The sequence below is a fragment of the Actinia tenebrosa genome, unplaced genomic scaffold (assembly GCF_029948245.1).
Source record: "Actinia tenebrosa isolate PJP-AT-01 unplaced genomic scaffold, QUT_ActTen_1.0 PGA_scaffold7__59_contigs__length_16204524, whole genome shotgun sequence".
Lineage (NCBI taxonomy): Eukaryota > Metazoa > Cnidaria > Anthozoa > Actiniaria > Actiniidae > Actinia > Actinia tenebrosa.
In genome coordinates this window covers 7,608,898-7,634,162 of record NW_028292584.1, presented here as the reverse complement: position 1 = coordinate 7,634,162, position 25,265 = coordinate 7,608,898, and the positions used below count along the sequence as shown (strand labels likewise).

General features: G+C 35.3%; 3 protein-coding genes across 6 annotated transcripts in view; 2 read left to right on the top strand and 1 right to left on the bottom strand.

Annotated features, from left to right (window-relative positions):
• LOC116302750 (uncharacterized) overlaps positions 1 to 4,759 on the top strand; it is a 33,374-nt gene extending 28,615 nt beyond the window's left edge. The window contains exons 9-11 of one of the 2 annotated variants that reach the window (XM_031712117.2): positions 28 to 125; positions 2,477 to 2,543; positions 3,585 to 4,759. In XM_031712117.2, the coding sequence (XP_031567977.2) occupies positions 28 to 125; positions 2,477 to 2,543; positions 3,585 to 3,586 (167 nt within the window). In that variant the 3' untranslated portion in view covers positions 3,587 to 4,759. The remainder of the gene's footprint in view (positions 1 to 27; positions 126 to 2,476; positions 2,544 to 3,584) is intronic. The other variant, XM_031712125.2, reaches the window with a different exon arrangement.
• Positions 4,760 to 4,827: 68 nt separating this feature from the next.
• Positions 4,828 to 15,204, bottom strand: LOC116302764 (uncharacterized). Of its 2 annotated transcripts, XM_089039759.1 has the most exons (8): positions 14,888 to 15,204; positions 14,316 to 14,406; positions 13,757 to 14,068; positions 13,222 to 13,257; positions 12,824 to 12,922; positions 9,948 to 9,975; positions 6,813 to 6,849; positions 4,828 to 6,306 (listed from the first exon to the last, which is right to left on the bottom strand). In XM_089039759.1, the coding sequence occupies exons 1-8, from the start codon at positions 14,972 to 14,974 to the stop codon at positions 5,950 to 5,952; spliced, it is 1,047 nt and encodes a 348-aa protein (XP_088895885.1). In that variant the 5' UTR covers positions 14,975 to 15,204; the 3' UTR covers positions 4,828 to 5,949. The 2 variants fall into 2 exon arrangements, with proteins under 2 accessions (XP_088895885.1, XP_088895884.1); XM_089039758.1 differs by having other exon boundaries at positions 14,316 to 14,937.
• Positions 15,205 to 16,254: 1,050 nt separating this feature from the next.
• On the top strand, positions 16,255 to 21,521 carry LOC148905448 (uncharacterized). 2 transcript variants are annotated; one of them, XM_089039762.1, is made up of 7 exons: positions 16,255 to 16,596; positions 16,757 to 17,032; positions 17,406 to 17,477; positions 18,529 to 18,678; positions 19,350 to 19,377; positions 19,464 to 19,599; positions 20,346 to 21,521. In XM_089039762.1, the coding sequence occupies exons 2-7, from the start codon at positions 16,990 to 16,992 to the stop codon at positions 20,508 to 20,510; spliced, it is 594 nt and encodes a 197-aa protein (XP_088895888.1). In that variant the 5' UTR covers positions 16,255 to 16,596; positions 16,757 to 16,989; the 3' UTR covers positions 20,511 to 21,521. The 2 variants fall into 2 exon arrangements, with proteins under 2 accessions (XP_088895888.1, XP_088895887.1); XM_089039761.1 differs by having other exon boundaries at positions 16,257 to 16,596; positions 19,347 to 19,377.
• Positions 21,522 to 25,265: the final 3,744 nt, after the last annotated feature.

Sequence of the window (25,265 nt, the reverse complement as noted above, 5' to 3'; positions counted from 1 at the left end):
TAATTGAGCCTTTTTGTTCTTTTTAAGGGCCTCCTCTGCGTCCAGCTGAAATTGCTGGAATAGTTATTGCTGTAGTGGTGTTGATTGCTGTCATTGTCATTGTCATCGTAGTCGTCATAAAAAAGGTACCATTTGATCTGTAATGAGCAGTTTGTAAGTGCGCGCGTCGGAACTTATTGAAAAACTCTACATTTGGTTATAAATCTAACTGCATATTTGAAGAAAATGATTCTCGTCCAAGACAAAGCTGCGTTTTCGGAATCCAAAACGTTGCAATTAAAACACTCAAAATTTCATTGTTTTTACGTTGAAAATTGAAACGCTGGTACTGAAGACGAATTTGATTAACTATCTGAGATAAAAATAATAATTTTGCTCAAAGTTGCTCATTCTGATTTTTTTCAAATAAGTACATTTCACAAAAATATAAACTAGGTTTTGGAAAACATTGTAATAAAGCCAAAAATGCCCTGCGCCCGCATTTGCTATATAAAAACTAGCGTAAACACCATAGTCACTTATTAAAATGGTTCTTTGAGTACAAAAACTAGCGAATTCGTCGTAATTTATTGGCTAAAAACAAAGATAAACAAGCCTAAATTTACCTTTGAAAGATCTTCTTGTCAGCCGAACTTCTTTCACAAACGTTCCGCCATTGCTGTGCCCAGTCCTAGATGTATGCCCGTTTCAACGCCCTCCCTCCTCCCGCCCTGGGTGATGTTACACGCGAAAATTTCAGCGTCAATTTTTTTGCGATACGCGTTGCCAACTGCTAATACATGTTACACAAGTTCTTTTTTTTTTTCGCTCAACATTGCTACGAATTGAACATGATACACCCGACAATTTTTCGCGATTTTGTTCAAATTGAAACATTTCCTCGACCTCTTTTAAAGCTTGTTGTTTTACATATTTTGTTTGCTTGTCATGTGGAGACCACAGACAAGGCTTTGCTTTGATGAACGATACAAACTTCAGACCTGCTGCATCATCCTAGCGGCTTTGGTCAACTAACAATTTATCAACATCTCTCAAACTTTCGTCTTCTTTACTTACCGCCCCCATCTTGTTTGTTGACATCAGCCCGGTACTTTAACTGCATTCTGGGTAGGTGTTGCTCGAAAAATTGTCGACGAAGCTGTTACACGCATCAACTTGCTGAAAATTCGTCATTTCGCGTTGCGAGTTTTTGAAGGAAAATCAAAAACTCGCAAATTGTTGCCGTATCTGAAAACTACGCGCGTGGTATGTTAAACGCATCATTGTTTTGCGCAAAATCGTCAAGTGTAACATCACCTTTAATGTTGGCACGTGTATAAAACTATAAAAATATGTATGGCTTGGAAACCCTCAGTAATGCTTAAGTTACGCCTCATCTATTCCATCTCTTTTGAATGCATAGTGTATTCGGTTTTCAAACATTAAGGTAAAATTTTCTCATGTTTTAAACCAGATCTCGCCGCTAAGCACGCAAAGGATAATTTGTCAAATCGAACAGTTCCTACTGCCTAGTCTCCTATTTCATAATATATCTCACAGTAATCAAAATGACGACTGGTGACGCATTAAGGTGTTTCGATACAGTTGATCAAACTTACGCAGTTTAAAATCAAGAGCAACAGCAACATTTAGGATATTTTTGAATAATTTTATACAATAGTAGCTTTTTAAACTGAGTGCGCAAAAGAGATAAACAAAACTGAAAGTATGAAATGTTCGTGCGATTTTCTCCAAATCTAACATAAGAATTTCTTTAAATCCTTGATATTTTGTTTGTCATGAATTGGGGATTCATAGGAGTCAACAGTTTTTCTACAGCACATCTGAATCGCGCGCACTTTTGTTGTTTTTTTTTCCAATTTTCGATTTTTCTCGATTTTCTTGCGTTGAAGACTTTGATTTTAAATAAAATATACATTAGTACAAACTTCAAACCAAGAGCAACAACTGGCATAATTTCTAAAATGATCCAGCAAACAGAACATTGTCAACCGAGCGATTGAAAAAGTTCTGTTTGGTGATCACGAAGACTTAAAATGTTTCCAAAACACATACCTCTTGTTGGTTATCTAGAAATTATAAACATTCATTCACTTCAATCTCTATAGATTACAATGTGCTTTCCTTGAATGTTAACGATACAATTTCTTTGCTTATCCTGTTACTATCATCCTTCCTCTTCTCATTGCGCGTTTTTCCGCTCTCACTGTTCGTTGGTTTGGTTAGTTAGCCCTTTCACCCCCGTACTTTATGTTTCTTATTTTCTTTGTTTTGTTTTTCGTTTTGTTGTCTTTTTTGTTTGTTTGTTTTTAAATATTTTTGTTCTTGCTTTCTTTGTTTTATTTGTTATCTTAATTTCGTTTGCTCCCAATGCTCGTTCGTTTGCTCGTTTTTTTTTTTTTTTGTTTTTGTTTTTTTGTTTTTTTTTTCCTTTTTTTGCCGATGACTATTCGTCATTTGTTTTTGATATTTGCAGAAAAAGGCAAAGAAAAATTTGGAAAAGCAAGAAAATGAAATACAAAACAAAGCTTCCTCTTTAGAATGTAAGGATGTTTCAGTTAACTATAAATTATAAGGAATCCTCTAATCTTACATTTATTTTGAAAATTTCGCAAATCATCAGGCTTGTATACGAATCGTCTTCATTAGCCATTCCGAGGTTGAGGAAAAATTCGGGTTGGGATTACAGTGTACTGTGGGACTCGTTGTATTATTCTTTTTCATATTTGCAAATCAGTATGGCACGTGACTATTCAGTTAATAAAGAAAGGTCGTGACGGAACAGTTTCAGGGGACATATTTCCTGGTGTATATTCCGTCCCCTAAAACGGTCCAACAACCTTTCTCGTACCCAGAGCCTCCTTAGTAAGAATATCGTAGGGTCTGGGCAACCCTGAAATTCTATCGAATTTAATTGGGTGTTGAGAATAACATCACAACGAACTCTCTGATTGGACAACAGGATAAACAAACATACCAACGGAAACAAGGCAAGCCAAATGGACAACAACCTTTATATATATTCGAATCTTGACTCAAGAGGCGGCATTTTATAGTCAGCGGTCCCAATATAGAGCTTGCGCTCTAAGATTAGTAGCCTTGCACACGATTCGAGCATACAAATTATATGATGAAATTTACTTATTAACTAGGAAAGTAAGGTATAGGAATGATTTTTCATTTATCACTACGCGAAAGGAACTCGGAAAAAGTTATTTTCAGCTTTATTAGTGATAAATTATTTCTATAAAGCGTTGATTGATTGCTGAATTGATTGACTGATTGATTGTATAATTATACGTTCGTTCGTTCGTTTTAGGAAATATTTAACTGAAAAAATTGTCACATTTAGGTTTGTTATTTTAAAAAAAAAACATAATATAAGGTTACTTCCTGATAAGAATCCCTTTTACACGAACCAGCATCTAAGTATCTCAAAATGCTACCCTACCCTTCAGTCAGGCCAAACCTTTTTTCGTTAAACATCTGTTTAACCAGAGTTATTTTCCCCTTGCACTAAAAGTCATAACAGGATGACGTGATATACAAACCTTTTTCCTCTAAACACTTTCTTTGTATTTCAGAAGAAAAATCGCAAGCGAGGAAATCCAGTAATGCTTCAAAAAGTGAAGGAATGAGTCTTCTCTCCCGGGATGGCGTAGTAAGATCTTCCCCGACTTCGCTTGAATTGAGCCACGAAACTAAGGTTTAAAACTTGGGAAGGTCTTGTTGCTTTGATGCTTTTAAGTCCGTAACCCGCTTCATGAGAAAAGCGAATTCGGGGAAAGGTCATTGTTTAGCTAATTTGACAGTAGCTTAGTATACAACACTTAAGGGCCCGGTTGTACGAAGGGTGGATAGCGCTATCCGACGGATAACTCCTATCCAAGGGATAAATTTATTGAATAAAAGCATCGATTTATCCACTGGATGAGGATTTATCCATCGGATAGCGCTATCTACCATTCGTGCAACCGGGCCAAGATGTTTATCTGTTTATCATTTTGAATTTGTTTTTTAAGCTTTTTTGCAAATATATTCATATTGCCCAATAAAACTGTATACTTATTCTTCGGGACAAATATCATGCAATATCATCCCATGGTCTCCATTGTTGTAACCAAACAAAAATAAGTTGGCTAGATGTCCTTCGTAACCGTATCAGCACATGATATAAGCATAGATTTTATCAAGTCCAACTTCCACTTGAAACCTTTGCTACGTGGTCACTCAAGCGAATTCCTGAAAGGTCTGGTCTATATACCGAATCAAAATGTGGTGACCGATTTGAATAACCATTTTTCTGGGCTGAGTAACCGCACAACATGTGAAAGCGCTTTTACACGTTGCTAGTCCATCCAAAACAATGGTAATTCATTCAACCTTATCGCCATATTCTGATTCGGTGTATAAAACCAGGTAATGTTAAAGTTGTCATGAAATAGAAAGCAAATCTTTCGCAACTAGTCTGCGCATAAAAGTATTAAAAATGCAATAGCGATCATACGCTAAGTATCAACTAGGTACACTAGAAGATTGCAACGACAATTACATTTCATTACAGCCCTTTTTGTTTCTGCGACCTAACCGACTCAACGCGTCTGGCATCTTAGCTACCGTAAAAAGGCGACTGGAGCCGGCTAGGTCGCAGAAACATGAAACGGGCTGTAAAAATAACTTAATCGGAAAAACTTCTATTTAAAGTTGAAAGGTATTAGTAATAGCGTAGAACTTAAAAATAAAAGACTCCTGTCTAGCAGGCATGAATTTTTAATTTGAACAACTTGGGATTTAGACACCTCCGCAGTCGTCATTATTTTCGGCCCCAGATTCTCACGGGCACTCTCCGAGACTACTTTTAAATCATCTCCGAGATTTTAAAAATTGGCCTTTTAATAAAATCAATACTAAACAATCTCATTCCGCTATCTGTTTACATAATGATTGCGACAGGAGACTCCTATTAGGGTCATATCAGAAAGAGATGTGGAAAGCAACAAGACGCCCCTGCAGTGGCTATAAAGTCCATATATGACCCCGCAGGTTAGCTCTAACTAGTTTAAATTATGTTTATCGCATTATGTTTACCGCTAACTACAAACGGCTATGGGTAAGGCTCAGAAACACGTGTTATGGGTGACCGCTCTCGGTTGGAGCTATGGGATCTTTATTCACTTCTCTCTTCTGTCTTAGTGACTTAAATTTATTACATGAGCTCTATTTATAATAACTTCATGACAGGTGTCAGTCTACAATCAATGTGATATTATCGCTGAGTCTTGATTGGCTAAAGGAAATAGTAAATTCCTAAGTGTGATATCTTATCAAAGAGTAATACGAGTGAAAATCTTAGAATTAAACATAGCTTAAACTAAAGTTAATATTTGAATATATGGTAAATGTATAGAAAAGACTGTGAGGAATATTTATATCATAAGATTTAAACGAATAGTGCTAAAATAACTAAGCAAAGGGGTAAAGAGTGTTTAGGGTGTAACCAGAGGTGTACATGCTAATGGGAGTGTTTAAGAGGTTTACTTGTATGTTCAAAGCATACCATTATCTAAGCTTGTACGTGATGGTAGCCTTACTAAAATCTTATATCGATATTTTTAGTAGCTAATTGATCGTTCTTTATCTTGTTTTCATATGATAAGAAATAGTAATTAGAAAACTGATGTATAGCTTAGTCTGTAAAAACATTGATTTTCTCTCATAATACACGCTCGCAAACACGGAGATACAATCGGCATCGATGAAATTTTATATCGCGGCTCTTCCAGCAACAATTACTTTGTTATGACGCCTTGATAAACGTCGAAAGTTTCCCACAAAATGCCTAAGGTCAAACTGCAGTTTGAGGTTGCGGTATTTCAGTAGCAAGAACGTCATGCTAAAGGTCTATTGCTTCGTATTGCTGTTTGTTCGCTAATCCAATGACAACTGCCATCATATCGTAGAATCACTGCCATCAATATGCAGGGTCTGGTAATCTGAGTTTTGGTTTCTTAGACCAAGCGGTTGGTACATATTTGTCTCATTGTCATTACGCGGGACTCCTGTACGAAGAGTTTCGTACACCGGTTTTTTGTTCATCGGTACAGGGCCTGTAGTCGACAAAGACTGGTAAATACTTGGTTGAGTAGTGGCAGAGGGGGCTTCGTAAGAATTTGAGTTTTCAAGATTTTTGGAGCGAATTTTTTGTTGTTGTCCCCGCTGCAGCTGTACAGCTTCATAATCCGGAGCTGGGTTTTTTGATTCAAGTACAGCATGGGATGACGAATTTTGTTGCAATTCAAATGCATTCTAAGAAAAGAGAAAGAAGAACGTTAATAAAAGCAATGAAGACATAATTCATTTGGAAAGTCTAGGTATTTACATCGCAGAACTAAGATAGTTTAGAAAAAGAACTACCGTTGTTAAAACTAAAGAAAAATTTTTTTTTAAATATCTAAAATGTCGAGTTTAAAACATCTAAATGCAGTACGCCATTAATCCGGCTAATTCTAGCTACAACCCCCAATAAATCTTTGTTACTTTGCTAACAGTGAGTTGATTTTTTTTTTTGTCACTACAAAACAGGTAGAGTGTGGATTTGATTCGTTAAAAAGCACTTGTTTTACTTCATATTCGTAATGTCTCGTTCACACATTCCTGAGCCCGGGGCGGTTAATAAGCCTGAAGATGACTGAGATGACGTTTTACCCCCGTCTCTAGACAGTATCGCGCTATCGTATGTCATTCCGCTGACGATATAAAATTATTTCGTGCCACCTTGTGCTATTTAATTTGTTATATCATAATTTACATACGTCATATACTTGATCATCATTTCCCTGGTTGGTATATCTAAAAGAAACAGAACAACTGACAGTGGGGTTTAATAGTAAAAAGAAAGTGGACTTATTAATGTATATATTGGTACATATATACAAGTACATCAAAAGTATATCAGAAATTATGGATTGTTATCGCTGACTTTTTTCGGGTTGCTATCACTAGGACTTCTGAAAAAAATATCAGAGATGGATCCCATGATTTCTTTTACTAAATACTTTATATACTCGTATATATGTATAAAATATATTCAAAACGATCAGAATTTCTTCATATCGCTGTGTTTATGTATATTGAGCAATTATTCGCCGAAGACCAAGTGAATATCGGGGAATATTTACCGAGACGCGCGTCTTCGGGCGGCGAGGTAAATATTATCCACGTTTACTGAGCCTGAGGCGAATAATTATTGTAGCATATCCCAACTTGTGTACAGAGTAACTTATTTTTATATACAATTATTAATGAAAACAAACAAACAGAAATTTTAAATTTGTCGGACAAATTCACTCAAAACTTTTAGCAAAACTTGTAGGCCATACTTCGTTGTCTTTTTAGTGTTGATAGGGATGGCATGTACTTTCAATTAGCAAAACGATTGCCGATAGATGCCATTTTGTTGCTGACTCAATATTCCGAGATCCAGAGGTGAATGTCGTACAATATTCACCTCCAATTAACCAATGAGTGTGCACGTTCTAAGGAGGTACACAAGTTGGTATATGCTATGTATACACTCGATTGCAGAAACGTAGTATCCATTATACAAATATCTAATGAGATGCATAATACAAAATAACCATTTTCAACGCTTAAAACCAACTGATTTATAATCTGTATGATCAAGAGAAAATGAACTAAGAGAAGGAATCCTACCTATATAGCCTTGTAACCATCATGTGCACAGTTTGATGCTATTTTTAAACCATTTGTTTTTCTGCACGCGCATTTACTGCGCGCGCTCTACGCTGTTTGCTTAACATAAGAAAAGCACAAAAAACGTTAGCAAACAGCGTAGCGCGCCGCAGAAAATCAAACGATCAAATAAATAATATCATTGGATGATATTTTTAGAATACATTCTAAAAATAGCATCAAAGTGTGCACATGATGGGGCACGAGGATTCCTTCTCTTAGTTCATATTCTCTTGGTATTTAAGGAATGGATCATAAGAAGCGTGCGTCGAGTTATCGAGTTATGGATGCACGCGGGAGGTTGCTAAGCACGAAGAAAAGCGTAAGAATTGCACGACGCGAAGCGGAGTGCAACTCTAGCTTTTTTGAGTGCTTAAGCAACCTCCCAAGTGCATCCATAACTCGATGGACGCACGCTTCTTATGATCCATTGCTTTTATAATATAGTCAAGTCAACAAAGAGGAAATGAATACAAAATATTGACTTAATTTGTTGATCATGCCCTAAGTTCTCCTTACGCATGAATCCTTGCGTGAATGAAATTCACAAAGGCGCCAAAAAAAACAGAAAAACAGTTGAAAATGACAGATTTACACTGAAGACTGTTATATGACTAAAATAATGGCAAAAGTTTAGCTTACAAGTGAACCAAAAATGTCCAAAACTACGGAGAGAGTGATTTTCGACTGTAAACCAAGCACATTTCAAATGTTGACGCATCTTAGTACAGTAATGCCCAAAAAAATCAAAGAAAAACACAGTGGCTGTCTTTGTTGTTGTTGGCGATGTTCAAGTTTGTTATCGTACAATGACTTAGCAATGGAAAGTTTCTTGTACACGGATCAAAACTAACTGACTGAACTGGATTAATTTTCTCTGGGTAGTATGCTTTGTCGGCTTTCACTCCCATGTAGAGCTTTAGAAAGGACTTCACTGCAGTTGTGAAGCTGCGAAGGAGACGGTGAGCGTGATATTTATAGTTTATTACTTTGGAAATACTTTTGTTGAATAAATACACGATAACAATATTTTTGTATTTGTTTAATCATTGCTAAAAACCCTTTGAATGTAGACACCGACCGATTTGTGGTTTACTTTGTCTTTTTGGAGTGACGCTCTAACACAATCTTGTCCAGCTCACTGTTTGAAAATAAATCTTTATTTTTTATTACTAGGCTGATCAAATAACAACTCTATGCTAAATGTCGGAGACTGATGAGTATTTTCGCTATTTTTTTCAATAATTTTCAGTTAACTTTTCTAGATAAATTGTCAGCAAAAAGATACAAAAAGGTTTTTTTTTCGCCGAAGCAAAAAAAGCTGAAGTGAGCGTGCAACCCATGGGCAAATGGTTCATGCTTTTCAACCAATCAGATCGCGCGGATTTACTTGACTATATTATAAGATCTAATAGACAAGAAAAATATTTTGACAGTCATTGAGTAAAACAAACAATAAATAAAGCGATTTTTCTGTTTTCATATCATTCAATACACTGAATAAATTAGATATTTGTATAAATGTAAATATATGTAGTGTTAAACAAACGAGTAGGAGTGTTTTATCAGGAATAAAACCAAGATGCGTAGCCGAGTGGTTTTAGACCTGATAAAACACGATTTACAAGTTTTTTGAACTGCTGAAGACACTCATGAACAATTTATAAGATTTTGGTTCAACAGGAGCCACCATACACGTCACGAGCTTGGACTTTTATACATCGATAGCAGTTCGTATGTAACTGTCATGCGCAGTTGAGGTTTGTACATCACTATCATGTGCAGTTATTTCCAATAAAGGCTCCCACATTTTAAAGACAGCATGCTAGTCTCAAGACAGGATTGCTAGTCAATAAGATTTCGTGGATTGTAGGGGATCGTATGAGAGAGAACTTGATGAGGCTCTAAGTCTTCATCTAAATTTTGAGAAACCTTTATCTCTGATAAAGTCGTCCTTATTAGTATTCTTTATACAGTATAAAGGTTACTAGTGTAGAGTTCTTTATCGGATATAAAGATCTTCCTTATTAGTATTCTTTATATAAAGAATACTAATGAAGAGGACTTTATCGGGTATAAAGGTCCATGCACGTCAAGTGTATGGTGGCTCCAATTGGACCAAAGGCTTATGAATTATTCATGGTTTTTGAAATATTGAACTTTATGTTTGTATTATATTTGGGAAAATAATATACCTTTCATTATCTGGATTTCGTCTATTCTCTGATAATGATGATAAAAAAATGAAAAGGAAAATTTTAGTCATCTACCATAGTACATGAGAATTTTGACATTTTAGCTTCTGGTTAAGTCCTTCTTTGCTTAGGGCAAAAATAGGGCAAAAATTGGTGGTTTTTTAGCTGTTAGACTCTGTTATATTGGTGTTTTTTAGCCGTTAGAAACTGTCTAAAAACTGTTACTTATCTATCCTGTTATGTGCTGGTTTGATTTGTTTCGTATTCCTGTCTATATACGCCAACAATACTGATGTGACCAACGGTCCAATCGTACGTAACGAACTACTGTATCCTATACTACCTGCCTCGTGACCGCTTACGTAAGCGTACGCGTCGGTTAATAAGTTAATAAGTGAATCCAAATCCCTTGATTAACCAAGAATGAACAGGCTGTTCATTCTTGGTTATTCAAGAGATTTGGATTAACTTATTAACCGACGCGTACGCTTATTTAAGCTAAAAAAAAAACACAAATTTTTGCCCTAGCGCCCTTGGCCCCATTAACAAATAATTGACATTGCTTACAAAAAACAACGAAACGAAAAACGTCTAGCAGTTACGAAGGCAGTGCATGAAAAAAAAATTAGAAAACAACTGAAAATTAACTACAGCAACAAAAATAACATTAACTCAATAAAGCAAGCAAAGGAAGGCAATCGTGCATTACCAACACAATGACAATACAAAACGTTTTAAAGTTTTCTGACTTACGGCCCTCCAAATATATTTATATATATATACATAAATAGGTGCTATTTATTAATGTATACAATAAATACTACAATATCTTGGTTCGAAAAAAGCCTATAAGTATCGGATAAATGAGGCAATGCGCCATGTGGGATGGGCTCGGATATCAAATAAGAACATGCGTAATAGGTAAATTACGAGCCTTAGATGAAACGACTGAAGAAGAGTGCCATACAAACCTTTCACAACTTCAAGTCGCGTAAAAAAATGAGACAGCTCAACTAGAAACTGTGGACAGCTGTTTCGGCCTGTATTGGACCTCGTCAGCACAGTCAGGCTTGTATGACATCTAAGGCTCGTAATTTACCTATTATGTATGTTCTTATATAAATATATTGGCAATTCTACTTCATCATTGGCCATTGGCCGGTGGAGTCATGTGAGAGAGAGCGCAAGCCTGGGAAATCAATTTGTGTATGTGATCCCGGGGATATGCTGTTTGCTTTAATTGCTGCGTCCTTTTGGATAGCTAGAAAATGAGCAAAACGGTAGCGATGATAGAGCCTCCGTGTCACTAGTTCCAAAAAAACTCAAAAAGTAGGGCTGAGCAGCAAAATTATTATAGATTATTATGGCCTAAGAGTGAAATAGCATCAGTGTTTAAGGTCAGCAACTCCTGGCTAAGCCTGTCTCAGCATAGACGTGCTTTCATTAGACCTTGTTTAAGCAAAGAACACGGCACCTTGTGTGCTCCCTACATCCCAATTACTGGGAAGCTGTTTGGTAACGAACAACAGTCTTAGCTTCTCTCCCTAAATATTCTGAGACTTGAGATGTAAAAAAAATGTTTTGGGCTATACAGAACCAGAGATCCTTACGCTGAGAGACTTCGCCCACAAGCTAGTTATGTTAATGGCATTCCTATCAGAACAGAGACGTCAAACCGTGCCGTATTCATTGAATGTGTATGATATGCATTGTGCTAGAATATGTCAAGAGGACTAGTGGTTTAAGACAGCCTATCAAGGATCAGCCGCTCATTAGTTATCAAAAGCCAAACCAGCCTGGTTATTGCTATTTTTTTCCATGGTTGCTTTCTAACGTAACCCCACACTCTACACTCCATACTCCACACTTCACACTTCACACTCCCGATCAATGACTCGTAGAATTCTAATCAAATTTCACCTTACAGGTAAATCTCGTTTAACTTTTGAATGAAATCTCTAAAAAATAATATATAGAATAAATACCACCTATTGATTGAAAATATGATATAGCGAGAATTGTTAGATATTGGCGATTGGATAATTTATCTCAACATCAACTCTACAAAATAAGCCATCGCAGAAAATTGTTTTGGAATAAATGAATATAATAAACAATAAATGATTCTTAATATGTATTCAACACTCTATATTCAGACCGGGCTTATTTCCTGCTTCCTAGGACCGGGAGGATGGCTTTTGAGGCCCGCCTCCTGTACTTGATGTAGTTACAGAGAAGGATATAATCACTTGCGGTGGCGCCATTTTTTCCTCCAAAAGCTCGTGCATAGGCTTCCATTAAATGCTGATTATCTCGAAAGCGAGCTCGGGACACCCTATTTTTCTTACCAGATTTGGAATCAGCATTAAATTTTAATTCGGAAAATCGAAGTTTAAATCAATTTTCAAAAGTAGGCAGTCACCTTAAATCACAAATCACAAAATTTGCATCTAATTTGAAAAGGTGTTGTAAATTATTGGGGAAAACCAGAAAACCTGGAAATCATAGTGAATAAACCGAAATCAGTGAATTTTACAAAACCTGTCTGTCAGAAATCATCGGTTACAATGGAAATATTAAAGTTCGTGAACAAGAATTATTATATCAAAAACGTAACCAGATCAATGTTAGGAAAAGTCACAATTTTTTGTGGTTTTAGCTTTAGATGTTCAAAAGTTAAACAACGTGAAAGCTGGAGCGGGCTTTAATTCAACCCCCTCTTCCCCACGGTCTGAATAGGGTTATATTTAACGTATGTTAGGATCTCACGGAGATCACAGTTACTAGTGGAAACAATGTTTAAAATTAAATAAATAAAATTTATTTATTTATATTTTTCAGTTTTTTGCAGTTACGAAAATATATATTTGTCATACCATTAAGTCTTATCTTTTTCCATATGAACAGGAACTGCAGCACATTAAGAACCAGTGATGCTATAAGTATTGCAGCGATGACGCCAACACCTGTCAAACCTAAAAAGCACCTATCTTCTTTAAAAACATCTATGAATAGCAATTAAAAGTTTCAAACTGATAGATAAGCACGACATCACTTCTATATTAAAAGAATACATATTTTTTAAACAGTTTTGATATAAGTATTTGTTGTTAACGCAGGTTTCAATTTTCTAAATCTTAAGTTAAGTTTGAGTAGTCCCGGTTAGTTTGTCCTCGCTGTAACGTTTTTAATAGAAAATGCATGTGATTATAAAAATAGTATAGAAGTTCAGCATGAATTAAAGATATGAACTAAGTACATTATATCCACTTACATTTGGAATTCTTTTCACCCAAAGGCCTTTTAGTACCTGCATAGTGCAAAACAAATAGACAAGTTCGTAATAGATTTCTTGATAATTGTTTTCCTTAATTAACGATAAAGAATAAATTATGCATAACGGTTTTTCTTTTCTTTTACCTTTTTTACTCCTATTCGTTTTTTGCATATTAAGGTCTAGCTTCAGGCATCTTTACTTCTATGCAATTTTAAATCTGATACTTGTTTATTTCACTTTCTCCAAAATTGTTCCATGTCGAAGCTATAAACTCATAGAATACCCTTCATTGAACTTGTTGCTCTCTCCCTTCAAAGGGGAGCTCGGCCAAGGGGGGACAGTTACAAGAAAACCATTAAAGGAAATCTCAGCACCGTGTATGTAATATATGCCTCCGATTGTAAGACACATGACCACATAGCGATAAAAAGCTAACGGCGCATTATAGCAGCGTACAAAGCCCGTGATCCCATTATACACTATACATTTAGAAACCAAAAAATACTATATATGTAATTATGTATTTTCTTACCACTTTCTTTCTTAGTCATTGTTATACTCTTAACCATTGTGTCATCATATTCACTTTCTCCAAGTGTGTTCCAAGCAGTGACTACGAATTTGTATATCTTTCCATACTCCATGTTCTTTGTTACTGTATATTCCAGTACTGCTGGGTCCACATCATCCATTTTAGCAAATTCACCCGAAGTGTTTTCCTTCATGTAAATTGTATACTTGTTTATCTCTTTTCCATTACTGTCAGGTGTCTTCCATGTCAGTCTAACCGACAATTCAGCAGCTTTGACCAGAGTTACTGTTAGTCCAGGAACAGCTGGTTTACCTAGGGAGAGTCAAAGATCAAGCGTTAACTCTTTCTTAGTAAAACAAAACAGTAACCTACTTTGTGGACTTTTTTTTTTTTCAGTTGTTTATTTGATTTTTTTCTCCTTCCTCTTCTTCTTTCTTTTTTGTGGTTTGTTTGTTTAGTCAGTTTGCCTTTTTAAATTTTTACTTTTATTCCCTTGCAAGAAAATTATAAACAAAGCAAGAGAGTAAAACCCCTATCATTTAAATCTATCTTATTGTACCTAGTTTCTTGGTTGTTACAATCTTGATGCATGGTCTTCCATAACCAGCAATATTTTTTGCAAACACCTCCACTTGGTACTTGGTATTTTTCTTAAGGCCAGAAAACTTTACATTAGTATCTGAATCAGAAGTGTCCTTTTTCTCAGTCGTATTAATTTGTACTTTGTAACCAGTAACAGGACTTCCACCATCATGAGAAGGCTTGTTCCATCTCACAGTTATGGAGGATGCTTCAATATCTCCTTCCGTCATTGCAAAGCTAGAGCAGTTAGGTGGAACTATGATTGTTTACCCACTGAAATCTTCAGGTGCGTTACCAGCTTTTCGAAGTTGTTTACACCACCTTCAGCATCGTAAAATGGGTAATCTTCCGTGGTTAACAATAAGTTTCTAGGAAAATTAGGTGCTTTATGCTCGGGTTTTGGTGGCCTTTCTTTATGAACGGGGTGTACAATCGTCAATCGCTGCACCTGATCACCTACTTGCTCCAGCTTTGAATGTTTCAAATCCTCATTGCTGTACATCCTAGAGCCGTTATAGTAAATCCCATCGGGTCTTCTTTCGAACTTACTAGGGTCTGCATGCGGAAACATCTTCCTAAAGGCCCTCCAGTTCCAGTAATCCCGGTTGTCGTGATGTGGCTGCTCCTCAATATCATTCCCAAAAGCGTCGTACATTAGTATATATAATGGATGTTATACCATCAGCACCTAAGTTGTACCCAGATGTTCCCTATACTACACCTAACGAACTAAACGCCGAAAACTTTCGTCTGAATAAAGCGAACTTAATCCTGGCTTACTTGGAAGGGCAGGCAAAACACTATGAAAAAGTTAGAAAAAAGTACGTTAGAGCCCGGAGTACGCTACATAAGATTGCGATAACTTCAGGATCCATATCTGTTGTGTTAACGGGCTCTGGCGTTGCTACTTCGCTTACTGGGCCGGGAATAATCGTTGGAGTTCCTTTGGCCGGCGTTGGGGCAGCTTGTGGTATCATTTCGGCTGTTGCTACGGGTATTATGAAAAAGCTATCCACGAAAATATCCAAGCATGACACGACAATAGCTCTATCTAGGGCTAAAGTAAATACTATTACCGATCTTGTCTCAAAGGCTTTGCGTGACAGAAAGATAGACGACGTAGAATTCTCGCTTATTCTGGCCGAAGAAGACAAATACGAGAAATTAAAGACGGACATAAGGAATAAAAAAACAGTCGTAAAAGATCTTTCCGAGGAATCTCGCAAAAAGATTTACCAAGAAGCGAAAGAAGAGCTTCAAAGAAAGCTTGCTCAGTAAACATCTGCTTTGAAAAAAGCGTGACAGGATTCTATTTACATATTGAACGTCAGTCTGGAAATTACGCGTAATCTTATGCCATAAGATTTATGCTAATTACTCATCTTATGGCATAAGATTTATGCTATTCGCTCATCTTATGCCATAAGATTTATGCTATTCGCTCATCTTATGCCATAAGATTCACTATCTTCTCGGAATCCATCCTAACAGGGGGTGGTTGGGGTCAATTTCGTAAAATATTTCGTAAATTACGTCAGGATAATAAGGAATATCCTTATCCAGCCGACAAAACATCCACTCGGCTTTTGTCATATCAGAAACCTCGGGAATAGACTTACCGGTAATTTCAGACAAAAGATAGGGAATAGCTTTGTAATATTTCCCTAGTTTTAATTTTTTCAGCGTTTTCCGTAGACTTTGCGGGGTTGGCTCTTCTAAATGGTCTATGATTTTCTTCTTTACTTCGTTGTCTAAATATACCGGTCGATAACCTTGGATATGACTCATCCAGTCCCTAAAGTATTTTATTCTCTTATAAGGTGTTTTCTTACGACCTCCATTGGCGTAATATTGCTCTCTGGTAGCATTTGGTACGGCATTACGAATATTCTTACCACACTCGTAACACTGTGCTGACGTGTCGTCTTCTATTTGCATTTTCTTACCACAACAAATATACTTATTTGGCTTAGTGGGTACAAACTTGGGTTTCAAGCACTTTACACAGAAATCATAAGCAAACTCTTTACATTCTTCGCACTCCATATATAGACTAATATATTTAAGTGCGCTGTTGCCCTCAACCACACTTGGAGTGGGGGTCGTCCGTAGGTGGATTTTTGATACGGATCTTGCCCGTGTTGAGATTGCGCTGGAACCCCCATTCCCTATACTACTCAGTGGAATATATAATTGCTGTACAACTAACAACCCGAAAGAGAATCCAACCTGTAGAAGTACTACAATATCTGTCCAGTGTAAGTTTAGTACATTGATTATTTTCTCAACCTCTGGATTTAATTGTATAGCCGGTTCTTTTGTTATTTTCTAATACGAAATTGTATGTTGGGTTATCCTAATAGATCATGAAATTATTAGAAGGTATATATTGGAAGAATCAATTCGTTCTCTTCGCAGACAAACTAGAAATAGATGTAGTCCGGTCAAATGACACAGTTTCTTCATATAATGGTGGTAAAATCAGGATATACTGTTTGGCCCATGGCGTGCCCTCTCCTCTGTTCACGTGGTATGATCCCCGTAATCGATCAATAGCTACAGGATCCCATAATGTTACTGGTGTTGGTGTCTTGGAACTAGTAACCATAGACGCAGGCAGCTATGGGTTGTACAGGTGTAAAGCTAAAAATATGCTTGGTTATGATGAACACTTTATCAATGTCACCCAAACAGGTTTGAAAAATTTTTTTCTTTTAATGGTTCTTTTTTATGCGAAACCACAATCTTAGAATAGTTGTTTCGAAAACCAAGTATGTCAAAAATTACACAAAAATGTTTCTATATTTTTATAATCGTAGAAATGCATGATGATTGAGGACGCGCTCATTGTAAGCTAAAATTGTGGATGAGCCTCGCCCGTGGAAATATGAATTTTAATTCATCATTTTTATGGTTTATCATTTTATTTATGGTATTATATATTCATCAGTGTCAACTAACAGCTACAAAACGTGATAAGGGCTCTTTTAAAAATTGTGCAACTATATATTCCGTCTGTAACTATGCACATGGGAAAAGGAATAAATCGTGATTTGGTATCTTTCAGCTCTTCCTACTTCTACGGTACCATCGGAAAGTACACGCCATGCACTAAGCTCGATGTCAACAGTTAACCGAGGTATGTAAGCAAATGTAACAAACAAACAACCTAGAAAAACGGACAGTCAAGCAAAATCTGAAGAACAGAAAATGAAATGAAAACTTAACAATTCAATTCATAAACGGGTGTTCAACGAGTATCTTTTTGTTTGTTTGTTTGTTTGTTGTTGTTGTTTTTTGTTTTTTTGTTTTTTTTGTTTTCATTTCGTTGTTACTTTAGTTCGGTGTTGTTTTTCGTTTTATTCAGGTGTTATTTTTTGTTTGTTTTTATATTCCTTAAGTGATTTTGTTTGATCAAAGCGACTTTGAAGTGCATAAACAAGTAACACCTAACGAAAGAAACTGACGTCAGTATGTCGTTACGCTATCTTTCGCTAGTTTTTAATTGTTTATACTTTTTTGTTAGTTCTATAGTTAATTAATGGAGTCAATCAATCAATCAATCAATCAATCAACCAATCAAACAAAGAAACAAACAACAATAACAAAAAACACAATCCCACACATACACACAAAAAGTGAGCTGTAAATTCAATTATGCCGACTTATGCATCTATAATTTTTTGTCAGTATCTACGTCTAAGTCGATAGACATAAGTTCAATAAGTTTAACCAATGTAGTACTTTGAACACCAAAGGTACAACAAGGTAAAAGCTTAATCAAAAATAATTTCCATTCAGGTGCAAATTAAAAAATAATAATAATAAATAATAATAATAATAAATTGCCGGTATGATATAATACACATTTTTTTTTTTTTTTTTAAAATTTATATTCGGCTCTTCTTTCATGTTAATTATTTTTCCTTTTATAAAGTTGTTTTCTTCTTTTGTTCCTATTCTGCTTTGCATATTCTTCATTTCGTATGTGTTTACTGTTCTCTTTCGTTTTTTCTTTCTTCTTTCTTTGTCTCTTACTTTCTTTCTTATTAAATGCGAACTTCTATTTTTTTCCTCATTTTGTTTATATTAACTATTTTCTTTTATTTCTTTTTTTCTTTCACTTAAATTTTTAAATTTCTTATATTTCTTATATTCATTTTCTTAATCATATTTTATTTGTGTTGTAGGCAAGACTAGCAGTCCTCTAGGAGGAGACAATAAAATGGGCAAAAAGGATATCCTTTTATTGGCAGCAGGTGGAGCAGTAATGTTTGTCTTGATAACGATAATTATTATCTTTGCTGTAGTGATCTATAAAAAGTACAGTAACAACAAAGGTATACTATATATATTATCATTCCTTATTGATGTTATTTATATGTGTATAGGTTATATATATGTATTACGACCATCACTACCCGTACGGAGCTCTTCTGTAATGCTCTTCTGTTTTCTCGATGCCCTTTCCTTTTTGTATTTTATTCTTGTCCCTCTTGGATTCTGTTTCCTTACCCTTTTTCATTTTTTCCAATCCTTAATTCAAACATCCTCAGTAAGAAACAATTAATCAGTCATGATTAGAATAACCTAATCATGCAAGTCATAGGATTAATATATAGAGGTTATTACGTGGGCGCTTGGAGATACGAAATTTATCTTCGAGTGTTTAAAAGATCTCTCACGAGTGAGCGCAGCGAACGAGTGAGAGATTTTCAACACGAGAAGATAAATTTCGTATCTCCAAGCGCCCATGTAATATTCTGTTTATTATATAATTATCAATGAAGTATGTTTTGGCTTTTTCAGGCAATTCTTTCCGTGTATTTTTGAATAGCCATTGCAATGGTGTTATTTTCACACTTGAAAATAACATGTTATTTTCACGTGTGAAGATATCAATTTTTCGAAATAGAGAAAAATAGATATTTCATTGGTAATTATATAATAAAATTATTTACCAACTGCAAGAACGAATTTTATAGCGCAGGTTAATTATTTATATCAGCAGATACAAAAGAACAACCAGGGGAAAATGAGTACGTATTCATGTTTTGATTTGTAAACTGATTATATTCAGAAGACGTATATTCTTAAGAACTAAAGACAATTCCGTTGACCTAAGGATTCCTTCTTCGCCTCTGGAGGCTATAGAAGATGACAAACCCGTATATGCAAGTGTTGATTTGTCAAAAAAGAAGAGAACAAGAGAACAAGGGGACATACCAATCCATGCCCAGGTAGACAGGAGCAAGAAAGAGGTATGAAAAACATGCTAGAATATAACATTATCACCATATTTTTATTGGTTTTACAATAGCTCATTATCGAGTTTTTGTTTTTTGTTTTTTGTTGTTTGTTTGTTTGTTTGTTTGTTTGTTTGTTTGTTTTTGTTTTTGTTTTTTGTTTTTTGTTTTTTGTTTTTTGTTTTTTGTTTTTTGTTTTTTGTTTTTGTTTTTTGTTTTTTGTTTTTTGTTTTTTGTTTTTTGTTTTTTGTTTTTTGTTTTTGTTTTTTGTTTTTTGTTTTTTGTTTTTTGTTTTTTGTTTTTTGTTTTTTGTTTTTTGTTTTTTTGTTTTTTGTTTTTTGTTTTTTGTTTTTTGTTTTTTGTTTTTTATTTTTTTGTTTTTTGTTTTTTGTTTTTTGTTTTTTTGTTTTTTGTTTTTTGTTTTATTACTAATTGAAATGACAGCAATTAAAGCTATCTTTAAATATCAAGGCTTCAACTAGTGTGATACTGCACAAGTATCATTTGTATATTTAGGGACCATGCTTCATTTTACATTTCTTTTAATTACACGAACAGAATCATGAAATTTGAAGTCCAAAAAAATAACGGTTTAGTGGATGTCAATAAAAATAATGTTATTTTGATGTTCTATTTCAAGGCCTATCGAATATCATGCATGGAGAGACGATTTGGCATGCAACCCATCTTTTTTTGCTGTAAGGTAGATTTTAAAATAAATAACTGAATTCGTTGGCCAATAACTTATTTTGTTATTTCAGCACCCAGGCCAGATCATCTATGCAGAATTAGATTTTCTGTCTTCAACTGAAGTCATCCCTCCACCATTACCAGATCGTGACGCGTATAGTGAGATTTGTTGCAGCCAAAATTCAAGTCATGGTGACAATTTAGAGCCTATATATGAATATGTTTTTCTGGAATGATACTCAATATATTTTTACTAATACATTTAGGTACAAAGTAATACCGGCTAGATTCCTCGAAGCGATTTATCATTGTCTTTACTGTTCATTATATCAACAAGTCAGCTAGGCAAAAGAAATAACAAAAATGAATTCATGATATCAAGCGTTTTCACTCACGTGATAAGCTTATGGTCCAATTGGAGACATCATACATGTCACGTGCATGAACCTTTATACCCGATAAAGCCCTCTTCATTAGTATTCAAGTGATTTTAAATAAAGGCACATATGTCTTTATATAAAGACACATGTGATCTTTATATAAAGATCACTCGAATACTATGAGGATGATTTCATCAGGGATGAAGTATGCATCCAAGTTTAGATGAAGACATAGAGCTTCATCAAGGTCATAGTCAACCGTAATGATCTTTGACTAACGTGCTTGTCTTTGCCTTGGCACGCAATATCCCATGCCCATGACGTCAAATCTCTATCGAAGTATAAAAATGCATGTTCGTGACGTGTATGGTGTCTCCAGTTGAACCAAAATCTTATAAATTGTTCATGAGTGTTTTAAGCAATTCAAAAAACTCGTACATCGATCGTGTTTTATCGGGTATAAAAGCACTCGGCTACGCCTCGTGCTTTCATACCTGATAAAACAATCCTACTCGTTTTTTAAACACTACTTAATGATGATGACGTCATCCTTATCTGGTCAGATAGATTTATAGAAGGGGTAACTAGCTTAAAATTAGTGTGAGCTGCGTCGGTGTTTCAGTGGGTTGAACCAGTAATGATAAAAAGGTAAATTATACACCGTGAAAAGATGGAAAAACTTCACGTCGGAGTACGAGAAAGGACTATCGTCCGAAACGTCAGTAAGTTCTTTTCACGGTGTATAATTCATCCTTTCATCATTATTATTAGATAAAGTCATATATTATCTAGATCAATATAGTATTAAATATTAAATAAACATGAAAATAATCATTGTCTACTATAAATAAATTCATAAAAAAGTGACTGGCTGTCTCTCTGACTAACTGTTTGATTGATTATTGATTTATTTTTTTTTCAATTCATAAAATTATATACAGACGAATTTATTCATTCGTGTACTTCGTTTGTTCGCTAGTTTGTTTGTTTTCTAGTTATTTGTTTGTTTTTATTATCGTTTGGTTGTTTTCCTACTGTTCTCCATACCTAATTGGATTAATTACGTAGCACGAGCGTAGCAATGTCTCAGTTATAGGTGGAGAGCCGGGCGATGAATCATTTTCCCGCCAAACCCAAAGGAATCTCGCACGAAACAATTATATTTTAATTGTTTCCAAAAGAAAACTTGAGGGGTGGGGGCACGGGTGGCACGCTAGTGTTAAATATAGATTAGACTCCATGTCAATTTCCTTTTTATGAAAGGGGGAGGGAGGTGGTTGGCCGATATGACTTCCGCAGTTTTGGAGGTAATAACGTAAAAACAAAAGTCTCTAACATTCAAAAGATTATACTTCTAAATTCATAAGCATTATATTATTACAGCGGAGCTCCGGCGCGGGCCACCATAGGTATAGAATGTGGTTAAACTCATCGTTAATGATGAGCTTGGCGTTAGGTGCTTATTCGGTGGGATGGGCGGAGCCAGGCACAAATAAGCGGTAACCATGGTCACCCTGTCACCACCCACCGAACACCTGTCACATTGACCGCGATCAGTCAATGGAATACTTACCTCTACTTACCTGTACCAGTGGTAGGGATGGCGGGCGGGAAAATTAAACTCGTGTTGTAGCGTAATAGCGTAATAGCGTCGTATAGCGAGTGCTAGCGATAGCGATGGCAAGTAAAGGTTCGCGTGGTTGGCATTAAGCTAGCGTGATCACGTGTGTAGCGTCTTATCGTATTTCGTAATGATAGCTATGATCCATATCTCAAACAGGCCACAGAGATCGACTAGAATAGATTGCGACATGCTATAAACAACTTGCTAGCTGAGTCGATCAAAGATAGCGTGAGGTAATAATAAATGCGTTGATAGCGGTAGATAGCGGTATGCATCGGGACAAGGTTACTGCGAGATGTCATTGACCTCGAGTCTAACTTTGCTAAAATTACTTTTAACCACATTAAACTATCCAACTCAGTTTTCGTGGTCATCGCATGGGAACCCTGTGCGTAACGCTAAAAGTGTCGCCCGCGGCCGCCCGGTGTACATCGCGTTTCTGATTGGTCGAGCTTTCAAATACGTCACTTGGACGTCTTTTTTTTTTTTTTTGTTTTTTTTTGTTAAATTGTATGAAATCATGGAAGAAAAGAATTCGACGCAGTGTGCAGATAGAGGTTAGAACATTTTAATTTTGTTTTATTTGTAGATAACATAGCTACAATTACCGGAAAACGAGCAACAAACTAGCATGATAAACGAGCAAAAAAGATATTCTTGTTTTGTTATTGTAGTAAGAGTACTCGTAGTTACATGTTTCTAAAGTAGTCATTTGACTGGAAAAAAACAACACTAAGTTTAGAAGGATAAGTATATATCAGCGAGGGAACTTTCTGAATTCCACACTAATTAAACAAATCCAAGAGGTGTGTAACAAAGTTGCTAAAATTACCGGCAAACGAGCAACGAACTAGAATGACCACAAATAAATGAAAAAAGTGTACCTATTTTGTTATTAAGGTAAGAATACTTTCATTTTGACTTCCATTCAATAATTTTATATATTTCCACAGATGATTCATTTAAATATTGTATATATTTATTATTACTATTATGCAATGATAAATGTGTCTCAGCATTTACTCCATATTAGGTAGTAAAAAAATTGAGTTGTCTGTGGTCTGTTTTTAAAAATGAATAACTTCTTGTACAAATCAAATCTTGTTTAACCGCCACCTGGGCTAGGGCTGTCCACAAGTTGCTCCAAAAAGTTGCTCAAAAGTTGCTCAAAAAATCCAAAAGTTGCTCCAAATTTGCTCAAAAATCTCAAAGTTGCTCAAAAGTTGCTCAATAAAAAGTTCTTATTTGCAATCAGTTTGATGATTTAATATTATAGAATCCAGTGAATAAGTAAGTAATGTCTATATTTACTTAGGGTAATACTAAATATACTATATAATATTTTATAAAGTAAGACATTTGTCTTTGAACTCCTTCATTCTCGGTCCCACGAAGAAACATTTGGATCCACTGTACCGCGGACATTTCTTTTCTTTTCCGCAGGATTGCTCTGCACTTTCCTTTCTCGGGCAATACTAGCTTTCGTTGGCTCCATACTCAAATTAGCTCCAGCATTGTCTGCTATTGTTAATGGGCTTTGTTCTGTGTCAGAATTACTCGAGCATGGACACGGCTTAAAAACGCGTGATTAGTTAATCCAATATATTAACTGAGGATGCGCATTGTGGTTTTCTGCTGAATTTAGCGCGGGCGGTCAGTTCAAAATGGCTGAAAAGAAAGAATTCTTGTCGAGCGCTATTTTTTTCCGAAAATCGAAGTTTTTTTACTAACATATCTGGATTAAATGACGTAATTGATCAAGAAAACAAGTCAGATGAGTATCTTGATCTTATGTGAATGGTTAATTGTATTGTTTTTAGTCTTATTCGGCCAAAAACAAGTCATCGAAGTGTATGTATTTGAATAAAAAGACAGCAAAAAAATCAATTATTGCGCCGTTATTCTAAGTCTTTTCCAAAGTTCTGACCTATAAATGCTGCTCGATTGTCAAGATAATAATGTAAATATAGTCGTGAGTGCTTTAAATTTGAAAATATGTAATCAAAACTATAGATGAGCATGCTTTACTCCGATTATTATGTTAAATCTGTTCAACTGGGTTGCTGTAATTTCGATATCGTGTGTTAGATTCCTAGATAATTCTTCCTTTAAGATTTTTTTTTAGCGAAAAAACAACAACGTACAATGGAAGTACTTATCATTCAACTAGTTTGAAAGCAGACGCGAACCTTCCATTGATAAAAGCATTATTTTCCTCAGAAAAAAAAATTATTTTTTTCATGAAAAGGGTTTTTATTATTCTCCGTATTAGCAATTAATCAAATACTACTTCATTTGTGCTTGCATGCCAATCTTACTTTTTTCATTTAATTTCGATATTTCTACAATATCAATGAAGAAGTTTTTAATATTTATGTTAAGTAGATATGGGAGAATCTCTAATGTAAAGTACTCAGTTTGATCTTCCTCATATCTTCAGCCAGTTTAGCTAGGATGTTTTTTCCTTTGACTTTAAACATTTGACTCATGCGCAGGAGAATATTAAAACAACTACAAACAAAAAAGTTAGCTTTTAAAACTGTTTCCACTTAATGTTAGTGCTGCATCTATAGTCAAGCAGAAGTTGTCAAGGTTCTGAGTTTTATCAAAAACCTGTCATAATCAGGTACTCCTCTAGATAAGCATTGGTGAAACAACATTAAGAATGTTTGGCTTTATCACATCTGTGTTTAGTTTAGATATAATGAAATTCTTCATCAATTGTAATACTGACTAGAAAGCTCTTTCCATGTGGCATAATGTTGAAATTGACATTGTTTATGTAAATTAGCCTCGTTTTGGTTTTGGGAGCCTCGAGTTCATGTTTTGCTCCTCGTGGTTGAAAATCGAGTTGTTATTCGGTGTACGAGTATTTAATGCCGAATAAAAGTGTTAAATAACAAAATATTTCAATAGGTTATGGGCCCAGCACGCTTCCACTGCGAAGTCAAGATATCGTGGAAGATTCTCACGGTGCTGAATTGGCG

What these genes read in the sequence shown, in the direction of transcription:
- LOC116302764 (XM_089039758.1), bottom strand. Translation starts at nt 14,568, where the DNA reads ATGACGGAAGGAGATATTGAAGCATCCTCCATAACTGTGAGATGGAAC. An exon ending in TGTAACAACCAAGAAACTAG is followed by an intron (nt 14,069 to 14,315) that starts GTACAATAAGAT and finishes GACTCTCCCTAG; the next exon opens with GTAAACCAGCTGTTCCTGGA. An exon ending in AATGACTAAGAAAGAAAGTG is followed by an intron (nt 13,258 to 13,756) that starts GTAAGAAAATAC and finishes TGCACTATGCAG; the next exon opens with GTACTAAAAGGCCTTTGGGT.
- LOC148905448 (XM_089039761.1), top strand. Translation starts at nt 16,990, where the DNA reads ATGCTTGGTTATGATGAACACTTTATCAATGTCACCCAAACAG. An exon ending in GATGTCAACAGTTAACCGAG is followed by an intron (nt 17,478 to 18,528) that starts GTATGTAAGCAA and finishes TTTGTGTTGTAG; the next exon opens with GCAAGACTAGCAGTCCTCTA. An exon ending in GAACAACCAGGGGAAAATGA is followed by an intron (nt 19,378 to 19,463) that starts GTACGTATTCAT and finishes CGTTGACCTAAG; the next exon opens with GATTCCTTCTTCGCCTCTGG.